The 14,223-nt window shown below is 49.0% G+C and overlaps 1 protein-coding gene across 1 annotated transcript in view; it reads right to left on the reverse strand.

Moving 5' to 3' along the window:
* CLPB (caseinolytic mitochondrial matrix peptidase chaperone subunit B) overlaps positions 1-14,223 on the reverse strand; it is a 152,126-nt gene that overhangs the window by 3,284 nt on the left and 134,619 nt on the right. The window contains exons 8-11 of the mRNA XM_023209529.1: positions 12,783-12,860; positions 11,477-11,532; positions 6,524-6,568; positions 6,015-6,176 (exon numbers count right to left, since the gene is read on the reverse strand). Coding sequence (XP_023065297.1) covers positions 6,015-6,176; positions 6,524-6,568; positions 11,477-11,532; positions 12,783-12,860 — 341 coding nt within the window. The remainder of the gene's footprint in view (positions 1-6,014; positions 6,177-6,523; positions 6,569-11,476; positions 11,533-12,782; positions 12,861-14,223) is intronic.

Here is a 14,223-nt window from a genome sequence, read left to right on the forward strand (position 1 = left end):
CACCTGAGAGTTCAGGAGGCCTCCCGAGAGCCCTGTGTCTCCCTCCAGCCCCAGTGGCCAGCTGCTTCCTCCTCTGGGTTCTCCAAGCACTGGACTCGCACCTTGGCTGCTGTGCTCGCTACCCTGCACTGCAACTGCCCTCCCTACTGAGTGCCTCCAGGTGAGGCTGCACTTGCTCTCTGGCATCTCTCAGGGCACCCGACTATCCCTGCATCCAGAAGTCAGTCACAGCCATCCACTTGTGCAACCAACACATTTTTTGGAGGCCCGCTCTGGGCCAGGCTCTGTGGTGGGGTACTGGGGTCCCACTGAGCCTTCAACATGCTCCCAGTATACAGAAGCAGTGAGATTCAGGAAACAAGCACAATATGTTAAGTATGACGATAAAGGGAAGCCCAGCATGCTGCAGGAATTCAGGGGAGGGTACTTTACACGGCTACCGTGAGGACCAGATGTGGTTATCTGGTGAAAAATTCTTAGCAAACCAAGCTGTATGAATGTTCAGAGCTAAAATTACTATAGTAGGTGATATATAATGAATTGAAACAGGACAATCTCTTATCTTTGGAGCTGCCATCTGGCCTAACAGGGATAAAAAATGAGATTGCTTCTTTAACCACCTTGGGAAGTTTCCTTGGAATGTTCAACTCTTTCTAGAAGGGACACAGGAGGCATCTATACTGGAGAAAGATGCACCACAGGAGGAGAAAAGGAGCAAACAGTAAAGGGCAGAGACAGAAGAATGATAAAAGTACAGCGTTCTGGGACCAATCAGTTCAAGGGTACAGAGCCCCGCTCACTCAGCGAACCTCAAGGGCATGACGGTACAACAGCACTTTATATCATAACAAAAGCAATGATCAGGGACTCCTTGACAGCAAGCAATAGAGTGACAACACTGAACACGGACAGGGACTTCTAGTTTCATCACAGATGCTCTGCTTAGTGCTTTTTGTGTACAATCGTATTCCTTCTAGTAGGAAAGTGGCTCTTTGATGGCAGAGGCTGGGTCTTGTTCATCACTGTGTCCCAGAACAGCATCCAGTACAGAGTAGGTGTTTGATACCTGCTTGCTGGAGGCTGGAATCTTCACGTCCACCCTTGGAGATAGGTGCAGTTAGGAACCTTACAAAGAAACTGAGGCTCAGAGAGGATCAGTAACTTGTTCGAGGTTTCACAGCTAGGATACAGTAGAGGCAAGACTTGAACTGTCTGACTTCAGAGCCCATGCCCTTCCTCTGTACCAGGCTACAGAGGTCATACCAATGCTGCTGGATGAATGAGGCCTCATGCTATTTTCTTTCCTTTGACAGAATTTTCTCAGAATTCTGCTAAATTCAGTTTGTATCCTTTGCTCCTCACTGGAGAGATGCAACTGGGACAGGTGCTAGGGAGGAGATCTGCCTGAGATTTCTTCCGGGAAGCAGAGAAAGCATAGCTCCCTCCAAGCCAGAAACCGTGGCTCGGGGGATATACATCACTGATCTCAGCCTGTTGGCTCCTGCCTGAGCCAGGGATGCTGGGTCCTGCCCGAGCTTCAGGGTCAGTCCTTGCTTCTAAAGCCAGTATAATGGTAAACCCAGTTTTGCCCCTTAGGAGCAAAGAAGAAAGGACTGTGCATCAACCGAGCTAGCTTACTGCATGCTGGGTGTACTTTCCAGCCTTGCTTTCCACTGGACCTTGGCACAGGCCTCTGAGAAACTGTTAATTCCCAAAGGGTCTATTCACAAGGGGCTTAGTAATCCATGTCCTGGAGCTGGTCACTCTGTTGTCCCTGCCTTGGGGCAGGAAAAGGGAAGCAAGAGTGCAAGCGGATATCCTTGAGCTTTTACCAGCAGCTTTTCACTCTTACCTCCCTGCTTATGGGTTCCAACCTAACAGAATCCACTGAGGGTAGGTCTAGTTTTGGGGACCAGGTGTGTGTGTGTGTGTGTGTGTGTGTGTGTGTGTGTGTGACATGTCCAAGCATGTGCATATGACAGTATGTGTGTTCCACACTCACTTTGCAGAGCTCATCCCCAAGGACTGGCTTCACACACTGCTATACTGGCCAGAGCAATAACCCAGCAGCAATTTCATTCTAAGAGATCAAAGCTCTGCTCATAACTGGGCCTGAGGATGGGTCCCAGATGGGTGAGGGGAGCAGGTGCAGTGCACGACTGACCCAAAGGGTGACTTTGAGTGCTCATGTCTACCTCTCCTCAGTTTCCTTGGCAATAAAGATGTGTCTCAAACAGGACGCTGCCTGTGCCTCACCTCCCTCTACCCACCAGAGCGTGCACATCCTGGGTGGGGCTTGAACGCTCACCCCGGGGTTATGGGGCTGCTTTCCCACTGTCTCACATAGGAATCCTTGGTGGGAGGAGTGGGGGGACTGGGCTCTCTGGGGACTAGTCTCTTTCTGGGACTTCTGCCCTGGGGTCACCTGTAAATGGCCAGCATTAGTCCTGCTTGGTGCTTTGCTGAGAGCAATAGGGTTCTTACTTTTCTGGGTCCAGGCTTGGGAGAACTGGACTGGGTAGGGATGAGGGTGCTTCCCTCACACCTCCAGCCTGGATTAGGTGCCCCTACAACTCCCGTGAGCACTTGCTATTTGTCACTAGTGCAGCACTGGCCACAGTGAACTGAACTATTTTTAGTTGCCTGTCTCCGCACTCACTGGTCACGCCGAGGACAGGGCTGCGTCCCTGCCCCACACAGTGCCTCATGAATAAATGAATGAGCTACATTCTTTTGGTTTGCTCTTTTTCGTTTTTGAGACAGGGTCTGGCTCTGTTGCCCAGGTTGGAGCACAGCGGTGCAATCTCTGCTCACTGCAACCTCCGCCTCTGAGGCTCAAGCCATCCTCCCACCTCAGCCTCCTGAGTAGTGAGGACTACAGGCACACGCCACTATGTCCAGCTGATTTTTGTATTTTTTGTAGAGACAAGGTTTCGCCATGTTGCCCAAGCTGGTCTCGAACCCCTGAGCTCAAGTGATCTGCCCGCCTCGGCCTTCCAAAGTGCTGGGATTACAGGTGTGACCCACCGTGTCTGGCTTGGTTTACTTCCTACCTCTCTGGCGAGTCTGTCTTGACTCTTCCCTGATAAGTCCCAAAGCTCTGTGTGTAGCCCTCTTTTCTCTGCACATTATACACTCCCTGGGTTAGAGACCTCATCTATTCCTGTGGCTTCCATTAACCTCTCTGGGCTGAAGGATTCCTGAACTGCAATTTTCAGTCAGACCTTTCCTACACTCCTGACCCATGAAACTGATGAACCGCCTCTTGGCCATCTCCATCTGGATGTCCCTCAGGCATCTCACCTTCAACATTTCCACACCTCAGTGCCTCACCTTCCTCTCCAATCTGCTGCTTTCCACAGTGTTCGCCGCCTCAGCTGATGGCCAACTGGAAGTAGCCAACTGCCCACCCTTGGCTCCTCCCTCTCTCCTCAGTCAACCTTCTAGTAGTTTCTCCAGCCCATGGCCTCCCCAGCCCTAGCTTGGGCTCCCCAGCAGTCTCCTTGTTAATGACTCTCTCCCTTCTCATCCATTCTTTACACAGCTGACCATGGCATCTTTGTAAAGTGAAAATGTGACTGTTTCTTTCTTGCTTAAAGTCTTTCAAAGGCTCCTTACTCTCTACGAGAGAAATGCAAACTTCTGTGCCTGGCATTTTAACTGGGCCCTGTTTACCTTACCTACCTTCTCTCTACCACTCCGTTCTTGTTTTCCCTCTGCAGTTGAGCAGTACTGACGAGCTGCAGTTCCCTGAGCATGCCAGGCTGTTTCATGCCCTGTACTTTTGCACATTAGGTTTCTACTGCCAGCCCCTCCACTCTGTTCACTTAGCACTTACTAACTCTTTGAAGGTTTGCTAAACTACTATTGAATTAAATTAGTCAATACAACATTTCCCCTGCCTTTGTGGGCTCTGGGAATGGTTCAAGTGAACATGACAATGGCCCGTCCTCAAAGAGCCTAAATCGAGTAAACCTGGATGGCAGCTTTGGTCAATGGAACCATGAGCATTGTAGGCTGGGCCTGGGGGAAGGGGCGACAACAGCTGCAGGAAGGAATTCCTATCAATCCCTAAAAGGCAGTCAGTGGAGTGAAGTGACGGAGGAGGGGGAGACAGGGCTTTCATGTGGGGCTAGTTGTACTTCAGTCAGCAGTTGCCTTCTGTCTTTTTGGGCCAAGAATGCCATCAGAGGTGCCTCTCTTAGGGAGGCCAGAGATCAAACAGGCCGCGATGCTCACCCTCCCTGAGTGGCATGGTCCCGTCCCTTCAGTGCTTCACTGAGACGGACCTCACTCTTTTGGCCCTAGCTACATACATGGTGGTCATTCAAGCTGCAGGATCTAGAACTGGGCTGCCTGAGTTTGAATCCTTGATTCTCTCCCCCCAGCTGCATGACCATAGGTGAATGAATTAATGTTACCTTGCTTTAGTTTCCACATCTGTTCAACAGAGGCCATAATAATAGCTAGCTTTGGAGGGTTGTTGAAAGGGTTAAATTGATACACATAAGCCTCTGAAGACAGTGAATGGCACACAAAATGCCAGCTACTACCATGTCTCCTTTCCACCTGTCTACCAGGCAGAGAGCTCCCAGAGGGCAGGTTCGGGTCTGGCCATAGCTGTGCACTTGAATCCCATCAAGAGGCTGGAATGGAGTGGAGGCCTCAGCGTACACATGTGAGTAATGGAGTGTGTGATCTCTGAAGGACTGGTCTCTCCTCAGCAGGAGGTTCAGGGCAGGGAGCAGCTGAAGGGCTAGGAAGACACAACAAAACGGGCAGGGGCAAGGAGGCTGGGCCAGGTGGGGAAGGCAGTGAGCAGCTGGTAGGAGATCTGGATCTAGGTCTTCCTGGCTTGGTACCTGATGTGCTGTTCGGTCTGGAGGAGTCCCCTCCCTGTGGCCTCCTGTGACATGGGAAGCAAACCACCTTCCTATTTTCCCAGGGCTGCAGGAGGCTAGGTAGACAGGTGAGCTGGACTCATGGCCAGGTGCTGGCTAATACAGTCCCTGCATGGGAGAAGAGGGGCCTCATCCCTGGTTCAGTCCTTGGCTCCTCATGCTCTTTTGATGGAGCAGGGCCTCTGAAAAGGTGGAATTCATCTTCTTCCATGATGGTAAGCAATCCCTCGCCTGGCTCAAGGTAAACAGTGGTATGGGGGGAGAATTGGGGCTCTGGGATCAGACATATCTGTAGCCCGATCTTGGCTCTTTACACAGCAGCTCTGGCCTTAGGCATGTCTTTAATAATCTCTCTGAACCTCAGTTTCTTCATCTGTAAAAAATGAGCAATTTCTCCTTTGCCTGGTAGGAATTTTTCTACCTGCCTTATGAGGATTATGATAATGGCTGTAACGTCTTTAGTACAGGTCTAGTACACAGAAAGTACTGGACAGAATTAAGTTCTTCTCTCCATTTAGAACTTACCCCTACCAGCAGGGGAACTGGACCATCTGTAAGAACCCTCAGATTCTCAGAAGAGAAAGACTCCATGAACCAGGGTATCAGCATCTCACCATTAGCAGCAACAATATTAGCATTTTAAAGAACTGCAGGAGACGATGTTTGGCACACAGGGAGGAACAAGAGCTGTCTGAGGCAGAAGGATTTTTGGGGCTTCTCTGATTCAGCCTCCTCGTTTGTCACATGAGGTCTCTGATGCCTAGAGATGGGCAGTGACTTGCCAAGGTCACAAAGCCAGTCAGGAGCAGAGCTGGAACTAAAAATTCACGTCTCTCTCTCATGGCACCTCTGCCACACCATGTCTCTCTAGAAGGTGGCCTGAGCAGCCACGCAATTTCAACTCTTAGGCAGAGCTGGTCTTCCCTTGAGTGCCCCACCTGGGCCCTAGTGCAGAGGGGCTAAGCTGCACCTGCTGGATGAATGAACGTACACATGCGGGAGCAGGAAGCCGAGGAATGACCAGCTAGCCTCTGGGCCCTCGCTTTCTGCTGTTCACAGTCCCCCTTATCTCCAGTGTCCTCCCGCTCCATCCTGGCCCGAGGTGACTCTCACCTCATCAAACAGCTGCAGCATGATGGTGAGCACATCTGGATGGGCTTTGTCTACTTCATCAAAGAGCACCACGGCATTGGGGCACTGCTTCAACTTCTTGGTCAGCTGACCACCCTCCTCATGGCCAACGTAGCCTGGTGGGGACCCGATAAACTTGGCCACCTGGTAGAAGGAAGGAAACATGCTAGGAAGGCCTTTCTGTGCTTTTAGTTTCCAACATGGGGCATGCATGGGAAGATGACTTTATATACTATTAAGGTTGCCTGTCTCAACCGAGACGATTGGCTGTCCGTCTCCTGGTGTGGCAGATAGATCTTCTCTCTGTTTATTCTTCAGAGCAAATCCTATGTGAAACAAATCAGTGACCCTGCTGCACACCTGTGCTCCCAATGACAAATCCCAAGGCTGCTGGAATTATCTGAGGCCCAAAGGCCCAAATGTTAAGACCCAGGCAGTCATGCTGACAAGCCCTCCAAACCATGCTTCATTCAAAGACTGTCATCACTCACCTCGTGTCGCTCCTGGAACTCGGACATGTCCAGCCTGATGAAGCCCTGTGTGGAAACAAGCAAGCACTAAGTCCGTTTGGAGGCCGGAAAGTGAAGAGAAGGGTTAGGGAGGAAAGCACCTCAACTATCCCCAAGGCTTTCACACCACACCAACACAAGATCTTCTATCTCACGCTCAAGGGATGTTTTTTCTGGCTTCCTCTCTCCTTTTCTGTGTACTCATTTCCTACGAGTCCCTCATTCTCTTCCTTAAAAGACCCAAATCATATACCTGACCTTCTAATCTGACTTGAGGTGTCTTCTTTCAGGGAGGCCTCTCCTGTTCTGATTACCGCATCATCCACCCACTCGTCCACGTTTCCTGAGGGCATCCTGTGCGTGCTGGACACCGGAGTTACAACAGGGAACAAGTCTTGGTCTCTGTCCTTAAGGAGCACCCCATCGGATGGTGCAGACATGGACAAAGTTAGTCACGATCAGTATGGATTGTGATGTGAGGAGGAGAGAAACACTCAGATGGCTCCAGAATGCCTCTCAACTCTGAAAGTCTGTGTGATGCCCATGTCCCTTTGATTTACTTTTCTTCAAAATGAATATATTTTAAAATGTATTTACATTTCTTCATTTCATTAAAAAAAAAAAATCAATAATATAGCGGTACCACCCTTTTCTCTCCACCACAGGGTGTAGGGGTGATTTCCGAAGAAATGGCCCCATGGGTGAGGGCCACGGTTAGCCCCTGGGGAAGAGAACAGCTTGCAGTGTGTGATCTGAAGAGTTAACACAGGCGGAATGCCTGCTGGTTTTCAAGAACCATGACCTGATTAGGGAGCTGTAAAGGCATCCACAGGTGCCCTGTCTAGCCACAACCAGACCAGAGTTCTTCACAGTCCCCTGGGCTCCTCTCCTACTGGCACATGCCCGCGTCTAAGAGACGGCATTCACCGAATCCTGCTTCACCAGAGAGTCGGCGATGATGGGGGTGCCAAGACCCTCACGGGGAGGTAGCTATGTCTGAAATCCAGGGCCATATTCTAGCTTGGCCACTGGTCAGAAATTCACGCCGTGATGTACTTTTAGTTCTTTCTCTGTCCTGTCATTCTACAGCTGAGATACAGGGTGCAAGAACTCTAGGCTGGGAGCCAGGGGGCTCAGGTTCCAGTCCTAGTTCTGCTTGCCTGTGAAACCCTGGACATGCTGCCTCCCCTTTCTGAGCTGCAGTTTTGTCCTGTGTTACACAAGGCTCTTGGCTCCTCTCCCTGCCTCACCAGGGGTCTGAGGATCTAATCCAAGAGGTGGGACAGGACTTAGAGAAGTTATTAAGGCCACATGGGGCATGAGCCAGAAAGGATTTCCAGAGGGTCCCTAGGCCGCTCAGTCAACAGATCTGCAGGTTTCAGGAAGGGTGGGAGGATGGCCATGGGGAAGCTGGGAGAAGCAATGGGCTGGAAGCCACAAGATGGGTCTCTGATTAATAATGGCTGATATTGACTGGGTATTTACTATGTGCCTGGCATTGTTTTAAGCAAGCTATAAAGCACTTAGAACATGTACAAGTCTCTGAGGCAAGCACTACTGTCACCTCCACTTTACAGATGAGAAAACTAAGTCATAGATTAAAGTAACTTGCTCAAGGTCACCCGCGCTTGGCAATCCGGCTCCACGTCTGTGCTCTTAGCCATCATGCTACACTGCCTCATAGCTTCCCCTCTGCCAATCAGCTGGGCTCCTGACAGTCTTCACCTGAAGAGTTCTGAGCTTTGTGTCCAGATGCCAATGAATGTCTGACGACACATGGACTATAGACTTTCATGCTTACTTATGTCAAGTGACCCGGGTTCTCACCCTAGTTCTTCTAATGATTTGCTGGGTAATTTTGAACATGTTTTTGGGCTTGATTTTCTTGGCCAGAATCATCATTTTGATTTCACATGATCTTAGCTTGGGGTTATCAACAAAGTGAGGCAAGAACAATAAAAGTAACATTCAACATGTACTGATTGCTTACCACATGCCAAGAATGGCGTTTTAACATTTTACATCACTATCTCATTTAACCTTCTGAACAATCCAGGGAGACCGGCACCATTATGGAGCCCACTTTTCAGATGAGAAAGATGATGTAAACAGAGGTCCTGGCCAACTCCACATAGCAGGGTACAGTTGGGATTTGAACCCAGGCAGCTGGACTCAGATACTTGCTCTTTATCCCTCATCATATTGCTACTAGAACTAAGTCTTTTGGGCTCCACCACCCTACCTTATAATGATATCACAGAACACCATTAAGGTTCCTTCTCAAGGCTTATTAGCTCTAGTAATGAAAGTTAACAGAGCCACTCAGTTTGGAAGAAATAGTACACAGGCTAATGAGAGAAAAAAAATAAGTTCACAGATCTGATAAAGAAATCATATAAATGTACAAAGAATGCCTTCTGAAGCAGCAAGATCTGGAGGTGTCAGTGTCTCTTTACAAATGAAGAAACTAGGGATCAGAGAGCCAGAACTAGAATTCACGTCACCAAACTCTGGGCCAGTGCTCCTTTCATTTCATCAGCCGTCTTGGGAGACAAATTAAAGGGAGCTTCTGTTTGGTAAAAGTCTCTTTCACACTGGGCTCTGTGAATGGCGCTTTCCATACATCGCTCTTTGGGCCCCAGGCACACTGGTTACACAGCTTAAAGTCCAGGGCTCTCTTGGATTTCGAAGGCAGGTCTCAAACATGCCTGTCATGTGGCTATAAAGTATCTATGCTAAACATAGATTCTGTAATGAGTTGACCCACAGGGCTAGTACAGGTAGGAGTTTCACAGAAGCACCACCTATGATTTAAAAATAAAATACATGATCGTTTTTATGGAGCTTCTCATGCCTCTCATCTCCCAGTGTGAAATGGGGACACACTGGCAAGTTTCCAATCTAGCTTCCTAGAGCAGCTGAGAACAACGGTATCACAGTGAGGAGCTGAGAGACTGGATTGATTCTGGTTTTATTTCTTCCCCTAACAGGGGAAGCCTAAGAATGGTGTAGGGCCTCAGTTTTCTCATCTGAAAAGTGGGTCTAATTTAGCATCCATGCCAACTTCCCCATATAATCAAATGGGAGAGTAGATGGGGCGCTGCTGTGGTAAGCAGGAAGTGATGAATACATGCAAGTCAAGGAACAGGCACTTGCTGTGTGCTCGCCATGATGTGATGACATAAGTGATAAGCACACAGCGTCGTCACTTGATGCTCCCTATAACCTAAGATGCGGATTGGAGGGCTTTCACCTTGAGGCAAGGGAGCTGAAACTTCAAGGGGTAAAGTTCACCTGCCTAGGGCCAGTATAAAGTAGAAGCACTGGAACCTGAAGTAAAGAATGGTTGCTCCAGAGCTCTGTCCACCACAGTGCGCTGCCTCCGAGGGTGATGGTGTTACTTCCTTCTGAGTGAGGCATGCACTGAAGCATACCAATGTCATCCTGCACTGGGGTAAATCTGTCTCCCATTCAGATGTGCCAACTAAAAAACTACTTGCATTATTAGTCTTTTAACAAGCCCCTTCTCCTTTCTACACCAGCAAGTCAGTACATACTCTCCTTCTACTTCCACTATGTATGAAGACATATGAAGACAGCTTGGATAAGGAGATTATATTTGTAATTAAATATTAACCTTTCTGACAGTATCAAAATTAAACCACTCAGAATTCTTCATCCCTAATCAGGTGGTTCCTGCCCGTAACTGCATCTTCTCTAATAGTCCTGCTAGTTTATGGCCCTTTCCAGAGTGCTAATTGTTTCAATCGCTGCCAACCTGATGAATTGACTTAAAAATGCGATTTCAGTTGGAGCGCATTAGCATGCTACGTGCTGCTTCTTGCTTGCCTGCTTGTCAAGTGGGTCTGCTCCAGGTTTGGTGGAGGCAGAGCACAGCTACTGGCAGAGCTGGGGGTTTAAGAGCCTTCAGCCATTTATGAAGCAGAAGGGGGCTCAGGAGGACATAATCTGAACTACCTTGTCTCTGTGGCTACCAGTGGGGCAGGCAGGCCAGAAAGAGAACAGGAGTCCAAGACTCTGCTGCTGGGGCCACTTGGCTGGCAGAGGCCTAAGCAACTCCTCATTGTCTTGGCCAGGGTGGCTTTCCTTAGAAAGGCAAGAGCAAGAGCATCTGGGGTCTCGGGCGACCTCCTGCCCTGGATGCTGGGAAGGCTGGTAGAAGAATGTTTGGCTTTCAGTGAAATGTTTTTGCACTCTCTCCGAGGATTGCTGTCTCTGCACAAAAGCATTTCCTGCCTCCCTAAAAAGTTAAACTGAGCAGGCCTTGGAAAGCCTGAGTGTGAACAAACAGGGGATGGGGATGGCCCTCTCCTGTGGAGAATCCAGGGCTCTGAGCCACAGAGGAAGGGGGACTATAAGCACCCCAGGCTCAAGACATAAGAAACCATGTTTAAAAGCTCATGCAGGATAGTAAGAGGCAACAAGGCATCCTCTTATTCCTATTTGTTTTCTCCTACAGCCCCCAAGACTCCCATTAGCACAGCCATGACTGCACTGAACAGTAATGGTGTCTTTCTAAAGCTGTTTGCCTCTCCAACCTGAGCTCCTTGGAGCAGGGGGAGTATCTTAATAAATGCTGTATTAGCAGCATCTAGTTCAACACCTGGCATGGCATAGATGCCTGAAAATGTTGTATGGCGGATCTCACTTTGTTTCCTCAAGAGTCAGGCAGGGCAAGGATTATTATTCCTATTTTACAGATGAAGAAACTGAGACATAAAGAGGTGGGATAACTTGCCCAAATCTCTGGAGCAACTGGTGGCCAAGTTGGGGCCAGAGCTGAGGTCTGCGTCCTGGGTCAGGGCCTATCTTTTTGATTGCCTATTGTTAAATTCAGAGGGTCAGATTTTTTGGGATAGCAGGAGTGGTGAGGTCTCCACGATCTGTAGATCAGACCTAGGTCCCAGTCCTTACCTTTTTAGCATCTTTGTGCATGTATTTGGCTGTCTGCTTGGCCAGCTCTGTTTTTCCTAGTAAGAAAGGAGAGGTGTTGGGTTACAACCAGGTGACTAACTGCTGGAATGAAAGAATACTAGAAATGCATGGATACTAGAAAGAATATATTCTATGGATGAGAATGTTGAGGCATACAAAGGATCAATGACTCTCCCACAGTCACCTGGGGAGTTAATGGTGAAGCTGGGACCAAAATCAAAGTCTGTACTGCATCTTAATTTTCCTGGGACGGGGACTGAGGCCTTTTCTCTGTAGCACCATCCTAAGAGTGACAGGCTGACTTTACAATCCAGAACCCACTTGCTTTTTAAAGCCTAGTACAAACCTCACCTCTCCTAGGAGTACCCGGCCCTCCTGGCTCACTGCCCTGCATCCCTCTCACTACCCACAGTCCTGCCATTTAGCCAGGCCCTGGAACCACATGCCAGATAGAGGGTGGGAGGGGCTGAAGAGTACCTCTCATTGTGGCTTCACGGTCCTTCTTTGTAACACAGAGAAGGAACGATAGTACTGAAGCGGGGGCTCTGAAGGGCCACTTGGTGGACGGTAACCTTTGGAAATCCCTGACTAGTATAAAAGTCAAGTTCTGGAGCCTCATGGTCAGGTGGTGGTATCCTTTTGGGGGCCTACATCTGAGGGAGAGGCCCATGAAGATGTTGGGAGGGGAAGAGAAGGAAACTAAACCATGAAATTTCCCATCAGGACCATTGTGGGAGGTGGTAGTGAAGGAATGGTGGGGTTCTGTCAGGGCAGAGAATGAGGGGGTAAGAATGCCTCAGATAATCCAGCCCAACTGGCTAGAAAAATACTCAACCCATCTTACTGCAACTAATTTTGCTATGCATCTGGCACCGCGGTGGTCATTAGGGGCCTTCTTTAGCATTTACAGCTAGGCTGCACTGAACATGGTTGGTGTGCTGGGCAGAGGAGGTGGTTCAACTATTCCCGAAGGGGAGGCTCTGTGGATGCAGAGTGGCTGGACCAGGGTTAATGGGCCCTGAAGGGCCTGGTCCTCCAGATGAATCAGTCTTAGCACCACAACTTCCAGAGGGAGGGGCATAATTCCAACTCTTCATAACATGACAGATGGTAACAGAGTCCTCTTTCTTGGTGGCTCTGTAATCTGGAGGCTGTTGTTTTCAGAGATGGAAATTGACCTAGAGGTGGACCTGCTGACCCTGGCCCGCAGCAGCTGAGGCTGTCAGGCTTGGGCCAGGCACTACCCTAGCTCTCCGTCCCCACTAGATGATCTGCTCCCAATTACCTATTCCAGATGATCCCAAAAAGAGGAAGACCAGAGGGTGTTCTTCATCGTACCAGCCATTCTCCTTCCTCCGGATCGCTATGGTCAAACACACAAGACGGGGGACGGGGAGGGAAGCAGATAAATCAATGACACAAAAGGCAGGATAATTATCACTAAGTATACAATATGTTTTACTGCTCTGCGCCCACTCAAAGTCCTCACTACCATTAGTGCTGCCTAATCTGATTAGCTGGCGAGGCCCCTAGAGACACCTAATCAGGTTAGCATGGATTTGGAAACCTGCCCAGAGCAGATTTCGGATAAAGTTTTCCAGGATGAGCACTCAGTGTTGCTAGGGAAACTGAAAGGCGGGTGGATGGTGAATGGAGGTGAAGGGGGTGGGGGACTGGTGAAGGAGAATTTGAGAGGAACTTCAGCTCTCACTGGTTACTCATCTACTCATCGCTAGTGGGACTATGGGCCGCCTCCTATGCAAATGCAAGAGGCAGAAGCCCATGGCAGGCCCTTGGGGATGTGGGATGTGAGCCCTGGATCCTTTCCTATCTGGGGAAACTAAGGTCTGGTCCACTGTCTGGGTCAGAAAGTGGAAACACAGCCAAATGCATTTTCTGGAAGCCAATCAAAGGCAATGTGGAGCTCGGGGCATGGAAGGGAATAAGCCACCCAGTTACCAGAGATGCTAACCATAGCCTCCAGTGGCGGAGGGAGTGGGGAGCATGGGGAGTGGGACAGATAGATACCAGGTTCCTTGGAGGCTCAACTCTGCTAGAGTAAGACCTGACCTCCTCTTCAAGAGGGAGTATGTAATCAAGGGCTATGCATTCAATCTGAGAAAACTAAGCACTTAATTGTGGAGTAGGAGAATCAGGCTCAGAAACATTGCTCAAGTATACAAGTGGAGGTAGAGTGAGGCAGAACTGCAAGAAGAATCATGCACTGAACATGCTGTATGCTAAGCACAATGTGAAAATTCACCAATAATGTATCTATTCAAGACCCACACAAATACCCGGAGAGGAAAGTAGTATTCTCAACTCCATTATACTGAACACGAAAGTGAGGCAACAGATAGAGACTTGCCCAAGTCACACAACTAGTAGATGGCAGAGTTGCTTCTCTCTCTAAACCCGTCGTCTTTTTTTTTTTTTTTTAAAGTAACATATGGCTGCTCAAAAAAGTATGAATTTTGGTTGCATTAATGGAAACATGGCAGTCAGGAGCAGGAAAGAGACAGAGCACTGTGTAATGTCAAGGTCAGTCTGCAAATGGAACAGCATGTCTGATCTGGTTCCCAGGGTGTCAAGGGAAAATTAGCCAAGGAATAGATGTCAGAGAACAAGGCCTGGAACACTAGTCAATCGAGAAAGATTTGATAGTGTTTGGGATGTGTCTGCCAGTCTTGAGTTGCCAAGATCCTAACTACTATACTGTGTGGCTG

The sequence above is a fragment of the Piliocolobus tephrosceles genome, chromosome 13, assembly GCF_002776525.5.
Source record: "Piliocolobus tephrosceles isolate RC106 chromosome 13, ASM277652v3, whole genome shotgun sequence".
NCBI lineage: Eukaryota > Metazoa > Chordata > Mammalia > Primates > Cercopithecidae > Piliocolobus > Piliocolobus tephrosceles.